Source organism: Bidens hawaiensis, unplaced genomic scaffold, assembly GCF_021521415.1.
Source record: "Bidens hawaiensis isolate Kalapana, Puna unplaced genomic scaffold, B.hawaiensis_p1.1 tig00016828_1, whole genome shotgun sequence".
Lineage (NCBI taxonomy): Eukaryota > Viridiplantae > Streptophyta > Magnoliopsida > Asterales > Asteraceae > Bidens > Bidens hawaiensis.
The window spans coordinates 138,674-158,237 of NW_027492550.1; the positions used below are offsets into that span (position 1 = coordinate 138,674).

General features: G+C 40.6%; 1 protein-coding gene across 1 annotated transcript; it reads right to left on the minus strand.

Annotated features, from left to right (window-relative positions):
* Nucleotides 1-1,710: 1,710 nt before the first annotated feature.
* LOC143552199 (bidirectional sugar transporter SWEET17-like) lies at nucleotides 1,711-18,059 on the minus strand. The gene is made up of 6 exons (XM_077042475.1): nucleotides 17,967-18,059; nucleotides 17,846-17,882; nucleotides 17,531-17,741; nucleotides 5,140-5,301; nucleotides 4,338-4,457; nucleotides 1,711-1,875 (listed from the first exon to the last, which is right to left on the minus strand). The coding sequence occupies exons 1-6, from the start codon at nucleotides 17,998-18,000 to the stop codon at nucleotides 1,711-1,713; spliced, it is 729 nt and encodes a 242-aa protein (XP_076898590.1). The 5' UTR covers nucleotides 18,001-18,059.
* Between the last annotated feature and the right edge of the window lie 1,505 nt (nucleotides 18,060-19,564).

The window sequence follows — 19,564 nt, forward strand, 5'->3', positions numbered from 1 at the left end:
TATAATTTGTTTTAAATCAAACTTTGTTTTAAAGATAAAATTTGACAAGTTGTAAAACTCCTTTTAGAACTTGTTTTAATATGATTGTTTTTAATATTTTAAAACTTCTATTAACATATATATATTGGTGCGAGGTTGGTTATTATATAATAATTAAAAAAATATGCAACCACAAAAGCAATAAAAACTATGTAAATCTATATGGCTAAAAATTTGTTCAATCTTGCTAGGGCCAATTAGCAAGACCGAACGGGTCACGGGGTCACAACACACAAACAACCACAAGGTTGGACTTGAGTGCATCCAATCGTCGTCTTGAAAACCCTAACTATTACAAATTTGAACCATCCATATGGCCAAAACCAAAAACCAAAATATCACAAATAACCACAAACACGATCGGGCCAGATTTATATATTGCATAACAAACAACCAAAATTCGGGCAAGCTTTTAGTCAAATAAAACAAAATAAAATTTTGACCATAATATAAAGTTGCCCTAAAATTAATTAGATCAGAAACTTTAAAACCAGTTAAAGTTTGTGCTTTTATTCCTGTTAAAAGACCGGTACCGACTCGTACATTGTAACCAAGGCTTTGATACCACTGTTGGGATTCAGTGGTGATCAGTCAAAATTTTATTTATTAAATCTGGTTCAATAAATGTGACAAACAATAATAATTTATCTTATTAATTAATAAATGCGCAGCAGAATAAAACAAGTAATCAACACCAAAACTAAACCCGACAGGATCCCGTTACAAATCATACGAGCACGGATATAATAAACAATTTATTATTAACTACCGATGATATAAATATATACCTCGGTTAATGAATAACCGGTTGAGACACCGAGATTCAACGAACAAACGCTAGGTGACGAACTAATAAATGGACAGCGGCGGCAGCAACCTGTGATGGTGGCGGAGGCGACGCTGTGTGGCTTTCTGCGGCAGTTCTCAGCGGCTTTAAGCGGAGTGGGGACCTGCAGCTTTGTGTGGAGATCGGATGAAGATGTGGGCGACCAGTTTTCTATTCTTGTTATGCAATATTAATGATTAGGTTATTATTATTATATATAACAATCCCTTGTATTAATCTATGCAATATACGAACCAGCCCTAAGCCCATTACGATCCAGCGCACAATTATTTGAAAGTTCATATCAACTTTATCAATAATAAATAATAAATGTTATTTATTAATTATATTTAAATCTAATATAAATAATAAATCAATTATTCGTTCGTCATTACTAGTTAAACAATTTAAGCGGATTTTGGTTCGTTGTCCAAGGTGTAACTTTCACGAGTCGTAACTCAGTCAGCCGCGTTAAATTAATCGAACCGGTCCACTGTTTCCAACAGCATATGCGGTATGCTGTACCGTTTAGTCATCATGTACACAAGATCCAAGCTTCTAGCAACACATCATATCCCCTTATATAATATTACACATAGTACATAAAATTTATACAAAAAGTGAACATGCACGTATGTTTTACTTACAAATTCTTATCCACATATCAAATTCAGAACATGGCATTGCAGCCGTTACATTTCAAAAGCGTGCATAAACAAAAAGAGTTAAAAATATGAATCACAAAATACCCTGAAAATTATAAATCAAAATCAAAATCAAAATCATATCCCAATTCCCAAAATCTCAAACCTAGTGATTTTGCATTAATGCAGAACTTATATGTATCAAACTGGCTGTGTGCCTTCTGAAGTGGAACCTGGAAGAAGGTGATGGTGCTGTGATCCGGAGTCTAAATCATCAGAAATATTTTTAGACGGATTTGGTTTGCTGTAAATTGAATAGAGTGCAAGCTGTGCAAACCCAAGGATAAATCCAGTCCCGTTTGGTACCTAACAAAATTAATAGAAGACAGTTATTATGATTTATATATAATGTGATCGGGTTAATTATTGTTACAAATTTGTCTGCAAATATATAACGGATTGTTCTCTTTTTAAAATAGTTATATATGAGTTATATATGAGTTATATAATTGATAGTTTGTAAGGTTTGGTAACTTTGTTATCTTTGTCAAGAGCTTTAAAATGAGATAAGAATTATCTAAAATCGCCAAGATAACGAAAGTCAAATCACTACACAAATTAGTATTCATTGACGACTTTCAGCACACAGAACGCTATAAAAACCCATAAAAAGGGTCCAAAATCCTATTTTCCGATAAAGTATCACCAACATGACCCATTTTCACCTATAGTTCCTGTTGTTACATGTCAGGAACAGTTTTGTGAGAACGAAATTGTTTAAGAGGAATATGTAACACGTCCTCAACCAACTATTGACATAATTATTTTTGATTCTTGGAGCCGGAGATATTTTGGGAAATATTGATTACATTTGTTTGATAGTTCATATTTATGATAAAATATTTTCTAGAATATATTATCAGTTGTTTCTAATAAACAAATGTGTATCTTTATTTATTTTATAAAAAATAGAAACACACGACAAAATAATCAGACAGGTTTCAGAAATTGGAAAGTGACGTTGGATGCGCGTCGTGGATCACGTTATATGCGCAGCTAGTCTCCTTTAATAATTTCATGGGTTATTAATATTTTAATTTTCCAAGACATTTTCAACACTTGTTCATCTTTATCTTAATTGTATTATGTTAGTTCATATATTTATCAGCTAGCTAGGTGAGGTGGTCTGCTGATTTGCTGTTTGAGAGCAGTGGTGCAATTTGAACACATAAATTGCGGCGCCAAAAACACATATTTTTATACACTTCTTAAAATACTATACGTACATAGTCAAGTCTAGTTTATAAAAAAATGTATTATTAAAAGAATATATTTTAATGTAAATAGTTTTATAGTTTTCTTTACTTGCATAATAAAATGAGAAAGACAAGTTGGATACTGATGGAAATAATTAGTAGTTGTACATGCAGTCATAAAGGTTCCACACTGTAGATAAATAAATGATTGTACCACCTTCAGGTTGATTTTAAAACACGTTAGTTCGCTTCAAATATGAGGGAGAAGTGACCACGTCTATCATATAATTTGTTAACTTATCTGGTGGTCGCACGTACCCCCTCCTTTTTTGTATTCTATCTTAACATACAAAACTTCTTGATTTGGCTGGATCTTCCTGAACGACCAACATATAAGAATAAAGTATAGTTGTTCAGGGTAACTCAATGGTAAAAAACGACCTCATACATCCACGATCACACACAGCTATAAGTAACCTAAACCACTCGAAGCCCCACAGCTATATGTAGGGGGTGCTTGGGATTCTTTATTTTACCTCCTTATAACTTTTCATTAAGTTAATAAGTTACAAAAGTGTAACTTATGGAACTTTTCCTCTCACAATATAAGCAATCTCAAACACGTTATTACTTTTCAAAAAGTTAATAAGTTATAATTTGGTGAAAATAAGCAATCCCAAACACCCCCGTAACCTAAGCCACCCGAAGCCCCACTATACTAAAACTCGGTTGGATCGTATTCGTACTTAAGACCTTATGGCCCAAATTTCACTTCCCCTCCAACACTAGTTGAGCTAAAGCTCATTAATTGGCTGGTTGAATCTATTCAACTAACACTTTAGATTATTATAATAAGTTTTATTATTTTAGATTATATGTGAATATACACACTAGCGGTGCTTAGGCATGATATAATTGGAAACAATACTTAAATTTGTTAATGAGCTGAGCCAAAGATAGCTTTAGCTTGACTTGGACTTCATAATTAGAAACTCGCCGGCTAGACTCAATATTAAAATCGAGCTGAAATCTTAAACTCGAGCTCGGCTTGATTAAAAATTGAGCTATTTGTTTTAATTTTATGACTTATTTCATTACAAAGACGGACTCACTCAGCTGAATTTGGCTAGCTTTATGACTTATTTCATTACAAAGACAAAACATATAACTTTTTCAGGCAAAAAATAAATTTATATGTAGCTAAATAGTCAAGTATGCAATTTATACAATTTTATTAATTATTACCTAGGTTACTTTTTTATAAAGTAGGGTGATTCCTCGAATTTTTTCTTATCGGTGTGGGATAAAAAAATAATGAGTTATTCTTGAACTTCATACAAAAATGTAATTGTTATATACTTTATAGAACTGTACAATATATATGTTAACACTTATAGTTACTTAAAATTTTAAACTTATGTATAATTACCTTCTTTTTTTCTCATATGTATTCTATTATTATAGTATATATATCTATACTCAACCTTTTGGATCCAGCAATCTGGAAGTCATCAAAATAATTTCTATGGTTAAGCCTTAATAAATTAAAGGGGCGAGGGAGAAACAACATACCAGGAGGAACCAATCTTGCACAAGAATGGCGTAGAAAGTCCATACCCCACCATTAAGGAAGAGAAAGAGGCTAAGAAGAAACGGCATGTACTCTACACTTTTAGTCGTTAACACAAGCTTCTGCATAATTAATTGATATAATCACATTACAAACATGATAAGCAAGATAAGTTTTTTAAACTTATTTTTAATATATATCTTAATAATTCTATAAAGGGAATAATTCAGTTAATAATTAATCATCCAAAGTTTAAGTGTTACACAAAAGTATTCACACTTTTTTCTATTAACAAAATCAGTCAAATTTCAATGTGGTTCCAAATCTTCTGATATATCATTATGTATGCTACAAGAAACAATTTAACTAATTGACGTAAATAAAAAAATATTTAGAACTTGATTACTACGTGTTAATAGTGCAAGTTAATTGCAATAACCAACTCACCAAATTTAATAAATAACTTCAATATTTATAAAAACAACTTCACACAAAATGTAGTTATGATGATTAGGAAAGAAATAGTGAATGAATTTCGTAGAAAATATTAAAATCTTATTATCGTTTTATGATATTATCCCAATAAACAATTTAAAGATGAAGAATATTGTTAATGATAAGTACAGTCATGTTATTTGATAAGAAATTTTATTAACGACAATGCATGTTACTTAATAAGAAATTTTATTAACGACAATGCGTCTGTATAAGCGTGCATACGTGCGGTATGCTATGATAATATACGTATATACGCATGTGTGTACGGATATGTTACAATATTTCTAAGAGGTATCAAATTCTTACCATGACAGAAAGAGGGGAAGCATACATGACAATATTAAGGGCTGCACCCATGAAGCCTATCACATCAATCCTCATTTCTCCTTCCATTGCAAATTGCGTCACCAAAACTACACCTGCAAACACCACCACATCAACTATCCCAGCAACCTTAGCTGTTTTCACCTGAGTCACATAATCGAACTAAGTGTTAAAAACTAATATAGAGAGACTAGTGTCTTTGATAATAAGTTAAATTCTCATAGATTATAGAATGAACTCATGCATGCATACATACATACATATAAGCAGTTCAAATAATTAAATACTATAAAAACGTTAAAAAATATATAAGTGCGCATTAACTCGTAAGTAAATTAAATCGTTTAAGATATAATTATCAGTGACTGATCACACATTATACAAAAAAGTAAAAACAAAATACTGTAGAAAATTTCTTTTATTTGGTATGTTAAATGATTTGTACGTTAACATGTGAGTTTGTTCAATACGAATGAATCAAAGCACGTATGAATTCAATTCATACCAAATTTTACGGTATTTAGATTTATTTTAAAACTCTTATAGGCACATATATATTCAGTTAATAGGTTTATCCACCGTATTATGGGTGTTGTTTTACATTTTTTATTTTTTAATATTTACTTTCTGGATTTTAAGTTGCTTTATTTTAAGAAAGTTAATAATATACTTAGGGTCTGTTTGATATGAGGTAATGGAATGGACGACGAAATGGAATGAACGTGGTAATAGTATAGACAAAGGAATGGGTTATTACCATTACAATGAGATGTTTGGTTACCACATGGGAATGAAATTAATGATGACTTTGTGTTGTTTGGTAGGTAGGAAAAAAAATAAAATGGTAGTAAGTGGCAGTGGTGGTGGAAGGTTGGTGGCGGTCGTGACATTGGTGGGCGGTGATGGTAGTTGGTGGTGGTGGGCGACGGGAGATAGTGGTGGTTGGAGGTGGTGGTTTAGGGGTGGGTGGTGGCGGGTAACGGTGGAGGTGGCAGGCGGTGGTGGGCAGCGGTGACGATGGGTAGTGGGTGGCGGGTGGTGGTGGTGAAGGGCGGGGGCGACGGTTGATGGTGGCGGCGGGCGAGTGGCGGTGGTGGGCGTCTGGAACTGATGGCGATGGGTGGTGGCGATGGTGGCGATAACGGCGGCGGTGGACGGTAATGGTGGTGGTTGGTGGCGGCGGCGGCGACGGTGATTGATGGGGGGGGCATGTAGCGGTGGTGGGCGCCTGGCACTGATAGCGATGGTGGCAGTAACGGCGGCGGTGGACGGCAATGATGGTGGTTGGTGGCGGCGGCGGCGGCGGCGGTGGTGGTGGGTGTTGATGGTAATGGAAGGGTGGTGAAGGTGATGTAGGGTGAAAGAGGAAATGGAATGAAAAAAAACATGGGGTATGGATGGAATGAAATTGTGGTGTTTTAGAGGGAATGGAATGGACTAGGTAATAAATCATTCCATTCTTTTGGTCAACCAAACACACTTTTCTCCATTCCCTCACAATGGATCATTCCATTTCGCCCTCCATTTCTGCATACCAAACGCTACCTTAGGGTTTGATGATGAAAGGGTTTCGCAAATAAATGATATGTTATAACCCGTTTAAAAGCTATCTGGATTTGGTGACCCGTGACCAGCTTATTTTTTTACTATAAAATTGTTTCTTAATTATAAACAGTATCTTTTTTTAAAAAAAAATCGGATATTAATTTTTAATATATCCCTATTTTATAGGATTTTCATATCAAATATTTGATAAGATTATTTTTAATTTAATGAGATGCTATAACCCGTTTAAGAGATATCTGGGTTTGGTGAGACCTATACCCGTGAATTCGGGTCAAATTCATGAGAAGCCTCCATTTACAAATAAAGCAATCTGAAGGCTTGAGAGAATTTAGAAAGCAACTAGAGAGCTTTTAAATATTTCGTTTATATATATATATATATTATAGATTACATCTACAATAATTTTCATATTAAATTAGATAAAATATTACTTAATTACATTTAGGGAACATTTTTCGATGTAAAAAAACTATGATCTCTTTGTTTAGTATGGGATAATGGAATGAACAAATAAATAAAATGGACGAGTTATTGCATAATGCATTGAGATGTTTGGTTACCATGTAAAAATGAAATAAATTATTATTTAAATAACAATATTTTTTTAAAAACGTAAAATTGTCTTTTGGAACCACTAATAATAAGCACGTTATTTAATAAAGCATTTAATTTTCTACATTAAGTAATAAATATTTAAAATGTCTAACTGATTAAGAGGTATAACACATAACGCTATTTGGCAATTTTGTATTATCATTAAAATGTCTGATTAATTAAAGTGTAACCTCTGATTTAATATGTCTATGAAACTTAATCATTAAAAGGTTTTTATAAAACATTAAAAAGTGTCCTTTTTTAATAAACCAAGCACACTTTAGTTATCTATAACCAATTTAAAAAGGCATTGGTTATTCACACATCTTTGATCTATCCACACACCCTTTAACATGGGGTTCCATACGATCGTATAACCTCTATACGATCATATGTAGGGTGTGTGGATAACCAAAGGATGTACGAATATCATATTTATTTAAAATAGTCTCTTAATAATTATTAATAATATAATGATTAAGAGGATACCAAATAACTGAAAAGCCCCATAACCCTTAGAATTTTGAATGGTCGCAATGAAGTAGAACAAACAGAAACATCAATCATTGGTATACAATTGTCAATTAGTCAGAGTTATTAATTCAACCAAATGTAGTAACCAATGCTTTCTAATCATTTGATAGTTTTATTTGTAGCCACAATATATCTATGTTTTATATTTCCTAAAAAATGAAGACACATGTCATGAGCCACTTAATTATCAACGAATTTTGTTTTCAAACCAAAAAGTTAAGTTGACATATATATAAAGGCTGAAACATGTCTCCAAAATTTATCATATTTATCTACTTATATGCATTTAAATAATTATAGGATAGTGAAAAACACTAATCGACCCCGGGCAGATTACGGATAACCTGGGGGTTAGATAGATGTTTCCCACGAGGGGTTAGACCCGGCAAAGATGGTTCTTCTGATAACCTGCAAAACAGACACCGTGAGCTCGTCACTGAGAAGGGGGGGGGGTTCCTCCTTGTGACCACCCTCCGGCGTGAGAATCAGACTAGATTGCTCTTGAATATAAATGTATATTAAGAGATTGCTAGAGCAGATATCAGGTATAATATGTAATACGAGATAGTATATGATGACAATAAGATATGATAAGATGAGATGATCATACCATTTGGGGTATTTATAGCCGAAGGTAGGTTTCCAAGAAGGTATTGCCGGCTGAATAGTATTCCTGTTCTACCAACTGTGGCCTACGCACGTGCCATGCTGGTAGTTGGTGGGTAGGCAGCGGCTGACAGTGAGCAGGTCTGCTGTGTACTATTCCTTTTCCACCAACTGCCAGCTATGCACGTGGTATGACAGGAGTTGGTGAGTAGGCAGCGGCTAATAGTTACATACAGTACAAGAGCATGCTGCTCGCCATACTGTTGTCAATGAGCTGTCGTATCTTTGGTCAGATCTTTTTCCCATACCTCGTCAGGTACAGTACAGAAGATCTTCCCGTATCGTACGGACTGGCTTATTTAGGCGGGAGTATTCCCCATCCCGCCTTTGTGCGGGATTGTTCCCGGCTTTTCTCATCCCCTCAGGTGACTGCTGAGTTATTGAGAGCTAAGTGCCTTGTGCGTGTAGCCTTGCTGCGCGGGTGGCCTTCCCTGATGGCTTGTATCTGCAGCTGCGGGAACAGGCAGAGTACTTCACCATTGGGAGGCATTTCCTGCGGGAACAGCTTGCGTACTGCGCGTAAGGACGTCACGTCTCTGAGCATGGTGGGTCCTGCGGATCCAGTTGGTTTCTGCGCAGACGTCTCTCTTCAATGTGAGTCTTACGGGTCCAACTGGGCTCTGCTGGGACCTACCTCTTCAAGTCCCCCCAGTCCAATGTTCTTCTCATGAATGTTTAATAAAGTGAGGTGAACTTTTGGACTTAAGCAAAGGGTTTTGAAAAGGGTTTAGTTTTAAGGTTTTCCATGGGGATTCTTCCCGCGGAAGTCCTTGTCACTTGCAGAAATTTCCGACTTTCCTGCTTGATCTTTGGGTATGATGCGGGTAGGTCTGTAACCTCCTCGCAAGTCAGGAGCGTTGAGTCCCACTTGCGTGGATTCTCCATGAGGTTTTGGTAGTTTTGAACATAGTGATCAATTATGTTAAAACCACCAATTCCATCCTGGAGCTTCAATGTAGTTCTCGACGTTCCCGCTATGTGGGGATGTTATTCCCGTTTCCGCAAGCATTGCCCAGAAGATCCTTCTTGGTTTCAATTCCCTGCGGAGCGCTAGGTATGTGAAGGGTTTTGCCTTAACACTGTACCCGCGCTCGTCTTACGGTTACTTTACTTCCAAGGTATTCCTGGCGTCAATTCCCTGCGGGTGCTAAATATGTGAAGGGTTTTGCCTTGACACTGTACCCGCACCCGTCTTATAGTTACTTGGTTGCCAAGTTATTCTTGGCTTCAATTCCCTGCAGGTGCTAAGTATGTGAAGGGTTTTGCCTTTACACTGTACCTGCACCTGTCTTACAGTTACTTGGTTGCCAAGGTAAGGGGTATTTTCCCGCTTACTTTTGAATCTTTTTGAATTTTGAAATTCGAAGAGTTGGTGAAAGGATAAGAACAGTCCAAACCTCTGAAACGTCGTGCGACGGTTTCTTCTGACTGTGTCAGGACGTGCAGGAAGTTATGGTGACGTGACAATACATGGTCATTCCAGACGCTTTTTCAGGTGCGTGGGCATGATTTTTCGGGTGCGTGGCCGCGAAATTAATGGTACGCGTCCTTTCAACAGCTGTTGCCAGCTTGCTTTTTGCCACGTGTCATAGTTTCATTGCACCTTCGATTTCTCTCTCTTCCGCATTAAATTCATCGCATTAATTGCGATTAGTATATAAAGGGGGAGAGGGTTCTTTGTAATCCACACTTTCACTTTTCTCTTCATCTTCAAGACGATTTCCGGCGAATACTCACCTTTTCAGTCGAGCATTCTCTTGAAATCGTTTTCTTCTTTCATTTGCAAGATGTCTTCTCATGATCTTGAGGCTACAGCCCAGGAGGCTGGGGTGTACGCCGATGACAAGAGTACTGCTGGCGAGTGCCAGTGTGCTCTGCCTGTCGATCTATATCAGTACATCGTCAGGAAGTTCATGCTCGAGTCTCTCGAGCCTGAGTTTCCTGAACCTCATCAGACGGTGTATGATGCCCCCAGAGGCAAGATCGGGGTATATGCTGCATTCTTTGTCTATGGGAATCTTAGGTTCCCGTTGACAAAGTTTGTGTACCGTGTCCTAGAGAGGCACGGTGTACACCTGACCGAGGTGCACCCGATGGCGATCGCGAAGATTCGCTACTTCGAGTGGGTGTGCCGGATTCTGGGCATTGAGCCCTTCGTTGACCGCCTGATGACCTTCTACTCTTGGAGGTGCATCCAGGGGTGGTATACGCTGATAACCCGGATCAAGGGTTTGAAGATTTGCGCAACCGAGCGCAGTCTTCGTTCGTGGAAGCGGGAGTTCTTCTATATCTCCGCTCGCGCCATCCCCCTTGCCATGAAATTTAAGAATGGGCAAGCTCTCCCCAGCCTTCACGCCTCCAACTACCAGGAGGCGGAATGGTTTTCAAAGATTTCCCGAGTCCAATCTCCGGTTTACCGGTTTGCGGAGTCCGGGATGGTGATGCTCGGGATGAGCCGGGTGTGGAAGGATGCGGATGCGCAAAAGATCCCGATCGTTCTCGAATACGGTTTGAACTCTGTTCCTTACGGTATGCTCTGTTTCTTTTTGTTGATTTAGAATCTCTTCTAACTTCTTTCCTGTTTATTTCAGAGGGGAACGACTTGCAGTCGCTCCTGTATCCGCGAGAGGCTGACAGTCCCGCTCGGATGGGTACTCGCGCTCTAGATGAGAACGAGTTGCCCATCATTGAACAGATGGCGGATCGGTTCGTGGAGGTCTACCCGTCAGGCCACGAGATCCTGAGCGCCAGGCGGCCAGGTAAGGCGTTATTCAACCCTTGACCCCTCAATGCTGAAACCTCTGCTGGAATTCCTCTAATCTTATGTTCTGATGAGGAATCCGCAGATGGTCCTCCGTTGGTGCGGAAGAAGAAGGCTGCCGGCGGGAAGGGAAAGGCGAAGGCTTCCACTGCCGATTCGGTGCCTCGGTTTGATTCAGAGACCGAGAGCGAGGAGGTGGCGGGGAACCCGGGTGGTGATAGGACCACTGCTCCGGAGGCTGCGACTGTCACCTCCGGAGAGCCCCAGATGACGACGGTGAGCGGCGTGAAGAGGCCGGCTCTATCGTGTTCATCCCCGCCTGTCCGCACTTTTAGGCTCAAGAAAACCCGTAAGTACAAACTTTATTTTTAACTTCATAGCTTTCCATCATTAATACTTATCTTCTTTGTGCAGGCGTGGATGTTGACGCATTCCAGGGTGGAGCGGGGAGGAGTACCTCTCCGCCCATGACGGTAGGCTTGGTCAGCCTACCTGAGGCGACGACCCAGGCGGCTACGCCTGCTTCCGCTAGTTCAGTTGCTCACTCCGTTGAGCCAACTGTTCCAGCTTTGATGACATCACCGCCGGCTGTCAGTGCCATTTTTACCGCATCTTTCACTGAGCCGGCGGTTACTTTTTCTGCGCATTCCGCAGCGGCGACCACGGTTGTGAGTTCACCTCCGGTGAGTTCACCTCCGTTGGTATCTACCGCGGCGGCCTCCATGCCTCCGACGTCGGCAGCTACAGCCGATCCTTCAGGTATGCTTGGGGCTTCTCGCCAACCTCTGCCTCCTTCCCATCTGCCTGACCTCTTGGATGGATTTCCCTTGGGTTCAGGGGATGGGTTTGGCGGCTATCGGCCTGTTGTTGACCCTACAGGTGCGTAGGGTTCTTTTGGCCTCTTTTATTATTATTATTATTATTATTTTTTTTATATATCATCTTTTCCTAACTGCTTTTTGGTTTTTGCAGTGTCGGATTCCAATGAAGTGTATGTTCCACGATGGAACATCCGCCGAGGAACAACCCTTCGCACACCTGTGGAGTGCGTGTAGTGGGCTCGTCACGCAGCTCCCAGTGGTGCGTTGGGGGAAGCCATGGCTAGCTACCAGGAGGGTAGGCTAACCAATGAGCTTCGGGTTCTCCTAGCCCGGATGCAGCCGCGCGTCGAGCTGCTTTGTCGTGAAAACGACAAGTTAAAAGCAGCTCGCATTCAAGAAGTAGCTCAGGCGCGGGCTGTCCGGGAGGAGAATAGGAGGCTCTCCGCGGCTGCTGCGGAGAAGGAGAAGGCGTTCAAGGCCCTTGAAGTTGAAGTTCAGGCCCGTCTCGAGGCCCGTTCCAAGGCTGCCCAAGCTGTTAACGAACAGCTTCGGCTGGCTAAGGAAACTGCTCGGAACGCAACTGAAAGGGCCACCAAGGCTGAAGCTGTTGCTGAGCCTCTACGCGTGGAGAATGAGGAGCTTAAAGCCAAATTAGAGGCTCTCTAGCAGGCTCATGATGCCTTGGCGATGGAAGACGCCAAAAAGCTCCAAGAGATCTTGGACCAGAGGGGGGTGCTTGACCACACTGAGCGGAAGCTAAAGGGCGTCGAAGAGGCTGCGGCTAAAGAAGTGTTGCTTGCCAACCTCAACAAAAGTGAAGCCGAACGCGCCCGTAACGAAGCTCAAGCTGCCCTCCAGGAGGCTCTGGTTCCCAAGGAATTGCTTCTTCGAGAAGCGTTGTCTCATGTATGCTTTTCATAATGTCTTTACGCTTTTCTTTGTAAATAGAAAAGGTTTTGATACTTGTATTTTTTCTTTTTTGTAGGTTGTGCATCGAGTCTTCGTTGATACGTCTTATGACGATGCTATGAGCGCAGCCCTCAACGCTTCTCATGAGGATAGGGAAAAGGCCGGCTTCCTGTTTGGTCTAGGGTTCGTTGAGAAAGGCATCCCGCCTTTCAACTTCCCTTTATTTGATGTGGATACTGAAGCTGTATACGACCAAGCAGTTAATACTCTATGCCGCCTTCCAGCATCCGGTGGTGGAGAAGGTGAACGAAGTTGCCACTGCTGATGATGGGTTAGCTATCCTTAAAGCTTTCCTCGAACCGCCACGCTCTACTGATGGTGCTGGTCCAAGTGGAAGTGGCCCTGAAGCTTGATCCTGAAGATCCCTTCCCACTGTTAGGATAGGTTTAGCTTGTATAGATTTATATTCTTGTAGGCGGGTAGTTACCCGGCCATTCTTGTAACGAATATTATGAAATATAAATCTTTGTGCGGGTAAGACCGCTATTTTCACTGGATTCCTTGCTTTATAAACGTTATATGACTTGCATACTTTAGTTTAAATTAGCAACTTTCCAAGTGTTTAGAATAAGTTAACCTTTGAACGTGGTAGATAATAGGTTGAAGTTTTGCTTCCTCTTTCGTGATTGTGCGGGTAGGACCGTCACTTGCACTTAGTAGGATGGCTAAACTTTACCTATATCTGAGCTGCGTAGAGGTTTTCCTCATCTTTTTAGAAATTTTCTAAGTGTTTAGAATAAGTTAACCTTTGAACGTGGTAAATAATAGGTTGAAGTTTTGCTTCCTCTTTCGTGATTGTGCGGGTAGGACCGTCACTTGCACTTAGTAGGATGGCTAAACTTTACCTACATCTAACCTGCGTGTAGGTTTTCCTCATCCTTTTGTTAGAAATTCTCTGTATTTTGAATAAGTTAACCGTTCGTCGCGCGGTTGTCAATAGGTTCGGTTTCCTCTCATGATTCGTGCGGTTAGGACCGGAACTTTAATTTAGTTGGATGACCAAAGTTTACCTATGACTGACCTGCGTGAAGGTTTGCCGTTTTTTGGGTTTATGCGGGTTTTTGCCGCCTTCCCCACGCAACGACTTTCTACGTAATTATGCGGTGAAAACCGGCATCAGTGTTAAATAAATTAACCGTTCGACGCGCGGTTGTTAATAGGTTAGTGTTCAGTTTCCTCTATCATGATTCATGCGGATAGACCGGCACTTTCATTTAGTGGGATGACTGAACTTTACCTTTAACTGACCTGCGTGAAGGTTTGCCTTTTTGTGGGTTTATGCGGGTTTTGCCGCCTTCCCCACGCAACGACTTTCCACGTAATTATGCGGTGAAAACCGGCATATCCGTGTTAAATAAATTAACCGTTCGACTCGCGGTTGTTAATAGGTTAGTGTTCAGTTTCCTCATCATGATTCATGCGGATAGACCGGCACTTTCATTTAGTGGGATGACTGAACTTTACCTTTAACTGACCTGCGTGAAGGTTTGCCGTTTTTTGGGTTTATGCGGGTTTTGCCGCCTTCCCCACGCAACGACTTTCCACGTAATTATGCGGTGAAAACCGGCGTCAGTGTTGAAAGTTCATAAAGTATAAATGTAAAATCATTAGCGTCGATGTTCTAAGGAGAATCATTTCCATTAGAAGTGGCTCTGGGCCTTTTCTTTACAAATTTGGAATTGATCTACATGCAAACTGTGTAATTGAGCTCCCTTCCATGTTGTTGGGATGGGAGTGCCATCGAGCTGATATGCACCTGGTTCGGGATCTCGTTGTTTGCGCAGTATGTAGTCTCCAACATTGAAATGCAATTTTATTCGTGTTTTCCCCAACTGGGGTTATACACGCATCAGCCTGCTCAGCGTTCATTGCGCCACGAGGTGCGCGAGCGTCCCATCTCTGACAAATGCTTCGACTATGTCCTTTACGTCTATGCATTCTTCAGTGTTGTGGCCTTTTGTCCTGTGAAAGTCACAGTATTTGCTCCGATCAGCATTGTGACGATGTCGGATTATTGGAGCCTTTGGCCATGGGAGCTCCTCAGTGGCGAATATCTCAGTGACGCTTTTGGTGAGTGGCGTTCATCTGGAGTTCTGGTTTGACTGTACGTTATCCCTTCCGCCTAACCGATGTTGCAAGCCGGATGAGGTGTCAAAGTTTACCCTTGACTGCCAAATGCCTAGCTTCCGCTTTTTGTTTAGTCGGGCGGTAAGGACGTTGTTTTCCCTTGTTTTCTGGGTGTAGAGGTTTGTGCTCTGGGGGAGATCTCTACCCAGTTGCTTCTCCGTTTCCGCAAAGCGTTTTGCTGCTTTCATGATGGCATCCCATGTGGATGGCATGCCATCTTTACCCGTTAAGGTGCGGATGAGCTCTGGGTCGTTCGCGCCCTGGATGAAAGCAGCGCGAACAAGATCTTCGCTGATATTACCCAGACTTAGCTTCTTTGAGTTGAAGCGAGTGATGAAGTCTAGCAAAGATTCATCTTCCTCTCGAATGCATTTGAGGATTGTCCATTGCTCTTCGGTATACTTTCTTTGTTGGCTGAAGTGTTGGCTAAACTTCTGTTGGAAGTCTGCCTAGTCGTAGATGTGGTTGACCGGTAGACGATCGAACCATGCTCTAGCTGCCCCAACAAGCGTCATTTGGAACATGTAACACCACGTAGGTTCCGTCCAACTACTGACGGTTGCCCCCGCTATGAACCTGTTCAAATGATCGTCTGGATCAGATATACCATCGTAAGTGCCGATGTTGGACATCTGTTTGGCACTTTTCGGGACGATTGCTTCCGCAATGTCCCTTGCAAATTTGGACGTTCCCGCCTTTGCAGCAGTTGGTGTAAATGTTTTCGAGAAGTCACGTGGATTTCCACCTGTGTTTTTTGGTTTGAAAGTTTCTTCAAAATGCCTTCTCGGTTGGGAGTCCGTTTCCTTACGCTTCCCTTTCGCCCTATGACGAGGGTTTGCGTCACTATCGGATTCCTCCGAATCATTGTCCCAGTACTCTCCAAATTCGTCAGCCTGTTGGACGGAACGCAAGCGTTCGTCCAACTCAGCTTGGAATTCCTTCTAACGTGCCTCCGCCCACGCTTTAACTTGTTCAAGTGTTTGGCGGGGGAGACTCGTCTGTTGTCTTTCCGCCTGGGTATTATTGAATCCCAGGGGATGGTTGTTTACTGCACTTGCCCCAGCTTGGGTAACTGGGGTAGTGTTCGTAAAATTTACTGCACTTGCCCCCGCTTGGGTAACCGGGGTAGTGTTCGTAAAAACTGTGTAGTCGCCGGTATTCCTCCCAGTAGGTGGGGTTGTGGTTACCGGAGTTTCTTTAACCATCTTTCCAGAAGTTTGAAAAAACTGAAAATAAATGAAGTTCTAGCTTCTATGCACGGATGGCGCCAATGAAGAAACACTAATCGACCCCGGGCAGATTACGGATAACCTGGGGGTTAGATAGATGTTTCCCACGAGGGGTTAGACCCGGCAAAGATGGTTCTTCTGATAACCTGCAAAACAGACACCGTGAGCTCGTCACTGAGAAGGGGGGGGGGTGTTCCTCCTTGTGACCACCCTCCGGCGTGAGAATCAGACTAGATTGCTCTTGAATATAAATGTATATTAAGAGATTGCTAGAGCAGATATCAGGTATAATATGTAATACGAGATAGTATATGATGACAATAAGATATGATAAGATGAGATGATCATACCATTTGGGGTATTTATAGCCGAAGGTAGGTTTTCAAGAAGGTATTGCCGGCTGAATAGTATTCCTGTTCTACCAACTGTGGCCTACGCACGTGCCATGCTGGTAGTTGGTGGGTAGGCAGCGGCTGACAGTGAGCAGGCCTGCTGTGTACTATTCCTTTTCCACCAACTGCCGGCTATGCACGTGGTATGACAGGAGTTGGTGAGTAGGCAGCGGCTAATAGTGACATACAGTACAAGAGCATGCTGCTCGCCATACTGTTGTCAATGAGCTGTCGTATCTTTGGTCAGATCTTTTGCCCATACCTCGTCAGGTACAGTACAGAAGATCTTCCTGTATCGTACGGACTGGCTTATTTGGGCGGGAGTATTCCCCCTCCCGCCTTTGTGCGGGATTGTTCCCGGCTTTGCTCATCCCCTCAGGTGACTGCTGAGTTATTGAGAGCTAAGTGCCTTGTGCGTGTAGCCTTGCTGCGCGGGTGGCCTTCCCTGATGGCTTGTATCCGCAGCTGCGGGAATAGGCAGAGAGTACTTCACCATTGGGAGGCATTTCCTGCGGGAACAGCTTGCGTACTGCTCGTAAGGACGTCACGTCTCTGAGCATGGTGGGTCCTGCGGATCCAGTTGGTTTCTGCGCAGACGTCTCTCTTCAAGGTGAGTCTTGCGGGTCCAACTGGGCTCTGCTGGGACCTACCTCTTCAGCTAGGGACCATTAATTAATATATGAAAATAAATAAATTAATAAATAAATAACTCACTCTTGTTGTTGGAGATGCATAAATGAGGAACAATGAAATATAAGTAATCTCTACAACTACGCCAAAGCCATTCACTGTTGCCACCAAGTAACTCCCTGGTTTTGTAATTCCATAGTAAGTCCATAAACTCGAATTCAGCAAAGTGCAGATATATGGAAGGCTTTCAAACTCTTCGGTTGATCTTTTTTTCACTATTCTCAAGAAAGTTTTCCTACAAATGAGCATCACCGATAGCATATCAGCTACCGTCAAAAGCAAAGAAGATATTGCCCGAAACAAACAACAAAAAGTGTGGAATAACACATATTTACTTACACTGGGGAGAGAAACATCAGAATTGAAATGATATTGCCTGAAACAAACAACAAAAATGTTAGATTTCTTAATAAAACTTGGTCGTCGATCACAGAAAGTAATGTGCGCAGCGAAGATATACCGACAATGCCGACATAAACATATAGGTCGTTCATCTTTAAAGATCAAATAGATGAGAAAGAAAGAAAGAAAGAATGAGGATATTTGAAAGAAAATGATAATGTTGTGTTTGAACAAAAACAACTGTCAAATGTTATATAAAATGGGAAGAGCCCTACTTGCGATTATAATTGTATAATTTTTTGTTATGACTTGGGCCCGCGAAATGAGATCTTTACACATTGGACGGCCGGATTTTATTGTTCATAAATTATTAACGGTACGTTTTCAAAAACGTGATATATTTCAAATTCATTTGCTTGAATTAAAAATAAATGTGAAAGCAACAGGGTTTTCAAGATAAATAAAAAAAATGAAAAGTGATTTGCTTAGTCACCAATATTAATTTTACACTGGATTATTACTTATATAAGAACAAATTAGACAAAATTCGAATATTGTAGCATATGATTTTTCATAAATTTAATATTTTTGTCAAGTAGCTAGATTATTGGTTAGGTTGTTAGTTTACTCTCATTCTGCAATATGCTGAGACAATTATCTTTAAATGACCAAGTCTCTCTCTCTCTCTAGGTGTACCCAATGCTAATGCATGGTTGTGGTTGTTAGGAAGTAAAAGATATTTTCTCGAAAATTTATGGATATGAGGGCTAACATTTTTCTTATGATTATATTTTGCGCATACTAGGTTATGTTTGTTCGCACTTTCAATGCCATAACCATAAGACTGCCAAACCTACCCAAAATCATGAGTTACTCCCTAGTTAGCCCTTCACTCTTGTCTGTACTAAAGTTTAAACAACAATTTGGTACCACTGTATGCATTCTCTTCTTTCGGATTCTTTTTTACGTTTATGATATATCGCAGATCGTGGCTACATTTTGTTGCGTTGGTTTCTTAAATTCAAGGTTGGTGGTGTAGTATTAATCAATCGTCATCAAGAAGTGCAAGGGTCGTAGTGTAATTAGTTGAAAGTATGTTTAAGTTATACTTAAACAAGTACTTAAACAAGTCTGTAAAGTCTAGGAGTTAGAATGTCCATATGTAAAGTTTGCAACTTGCAAAAACACATATGTTATTTTATGGTTCCTGAAATGCTGCAACCCTAATCATCGTGTCTTTTGATGATCTATAAATAGGGGCAACATCAGAACATTTAAATTCAATCCAAGTTCAAGTTACCAATAAAGATTGTTGTTCATATCATATTGTCCATCTATTTCCTTAATCAATTCATAATCAAAGATTAAGTTTGGGCCAACATTGGTATAAGAGCATCAGGTTTTTCCACTAATTGATTATTTGAATTGAACAACTGAAGATCGGAGGTGGATATTTCCGAGAACAAAGAAGATTTCGGCCAGAAAAAACACAACATCAGCGTTTTCCGGTGACAACAGCAGATTCTGGCGACAATTTCCGGCAACACGTTTTTCTTGCGAGTCTCTTTGGGCAAAGAATTGAATAACGTTGGTTATCGACGGTGTTATCCGTTGATATATTGTAGTTTTCGGCAAGAAAGAAAGGCGGCGGCAGCGTGTTTCCGGTGGCAACGTTTTTCAGACGAGCAATTATTGCGAAATTCGTTTTTCCGAGTG

Bases quoted from the DNA above. Each gene is read 5' to 3' on its own strand.
- LOC143552199 (XM_077042475.1), bottom strand. From the start codon at position 18,000: ATGAACGACCTATATGTTTATGTCGGCATTGTCG. The intron at 5,302-17,530 runs GTGAGTTATTTA...TATGTGACTCAG, and splicing joins ATGCATCTCCAACAACAAGA to GTGAAAACAGCTAAGGTTGC. The intron at 1,876-4,337 runs GTATGTTGTTTC...TAATTTTGTTAG, and splicing joins TGCAAGATTGGTTCCTCCTG to GTACCAAACGGGACTGGATT.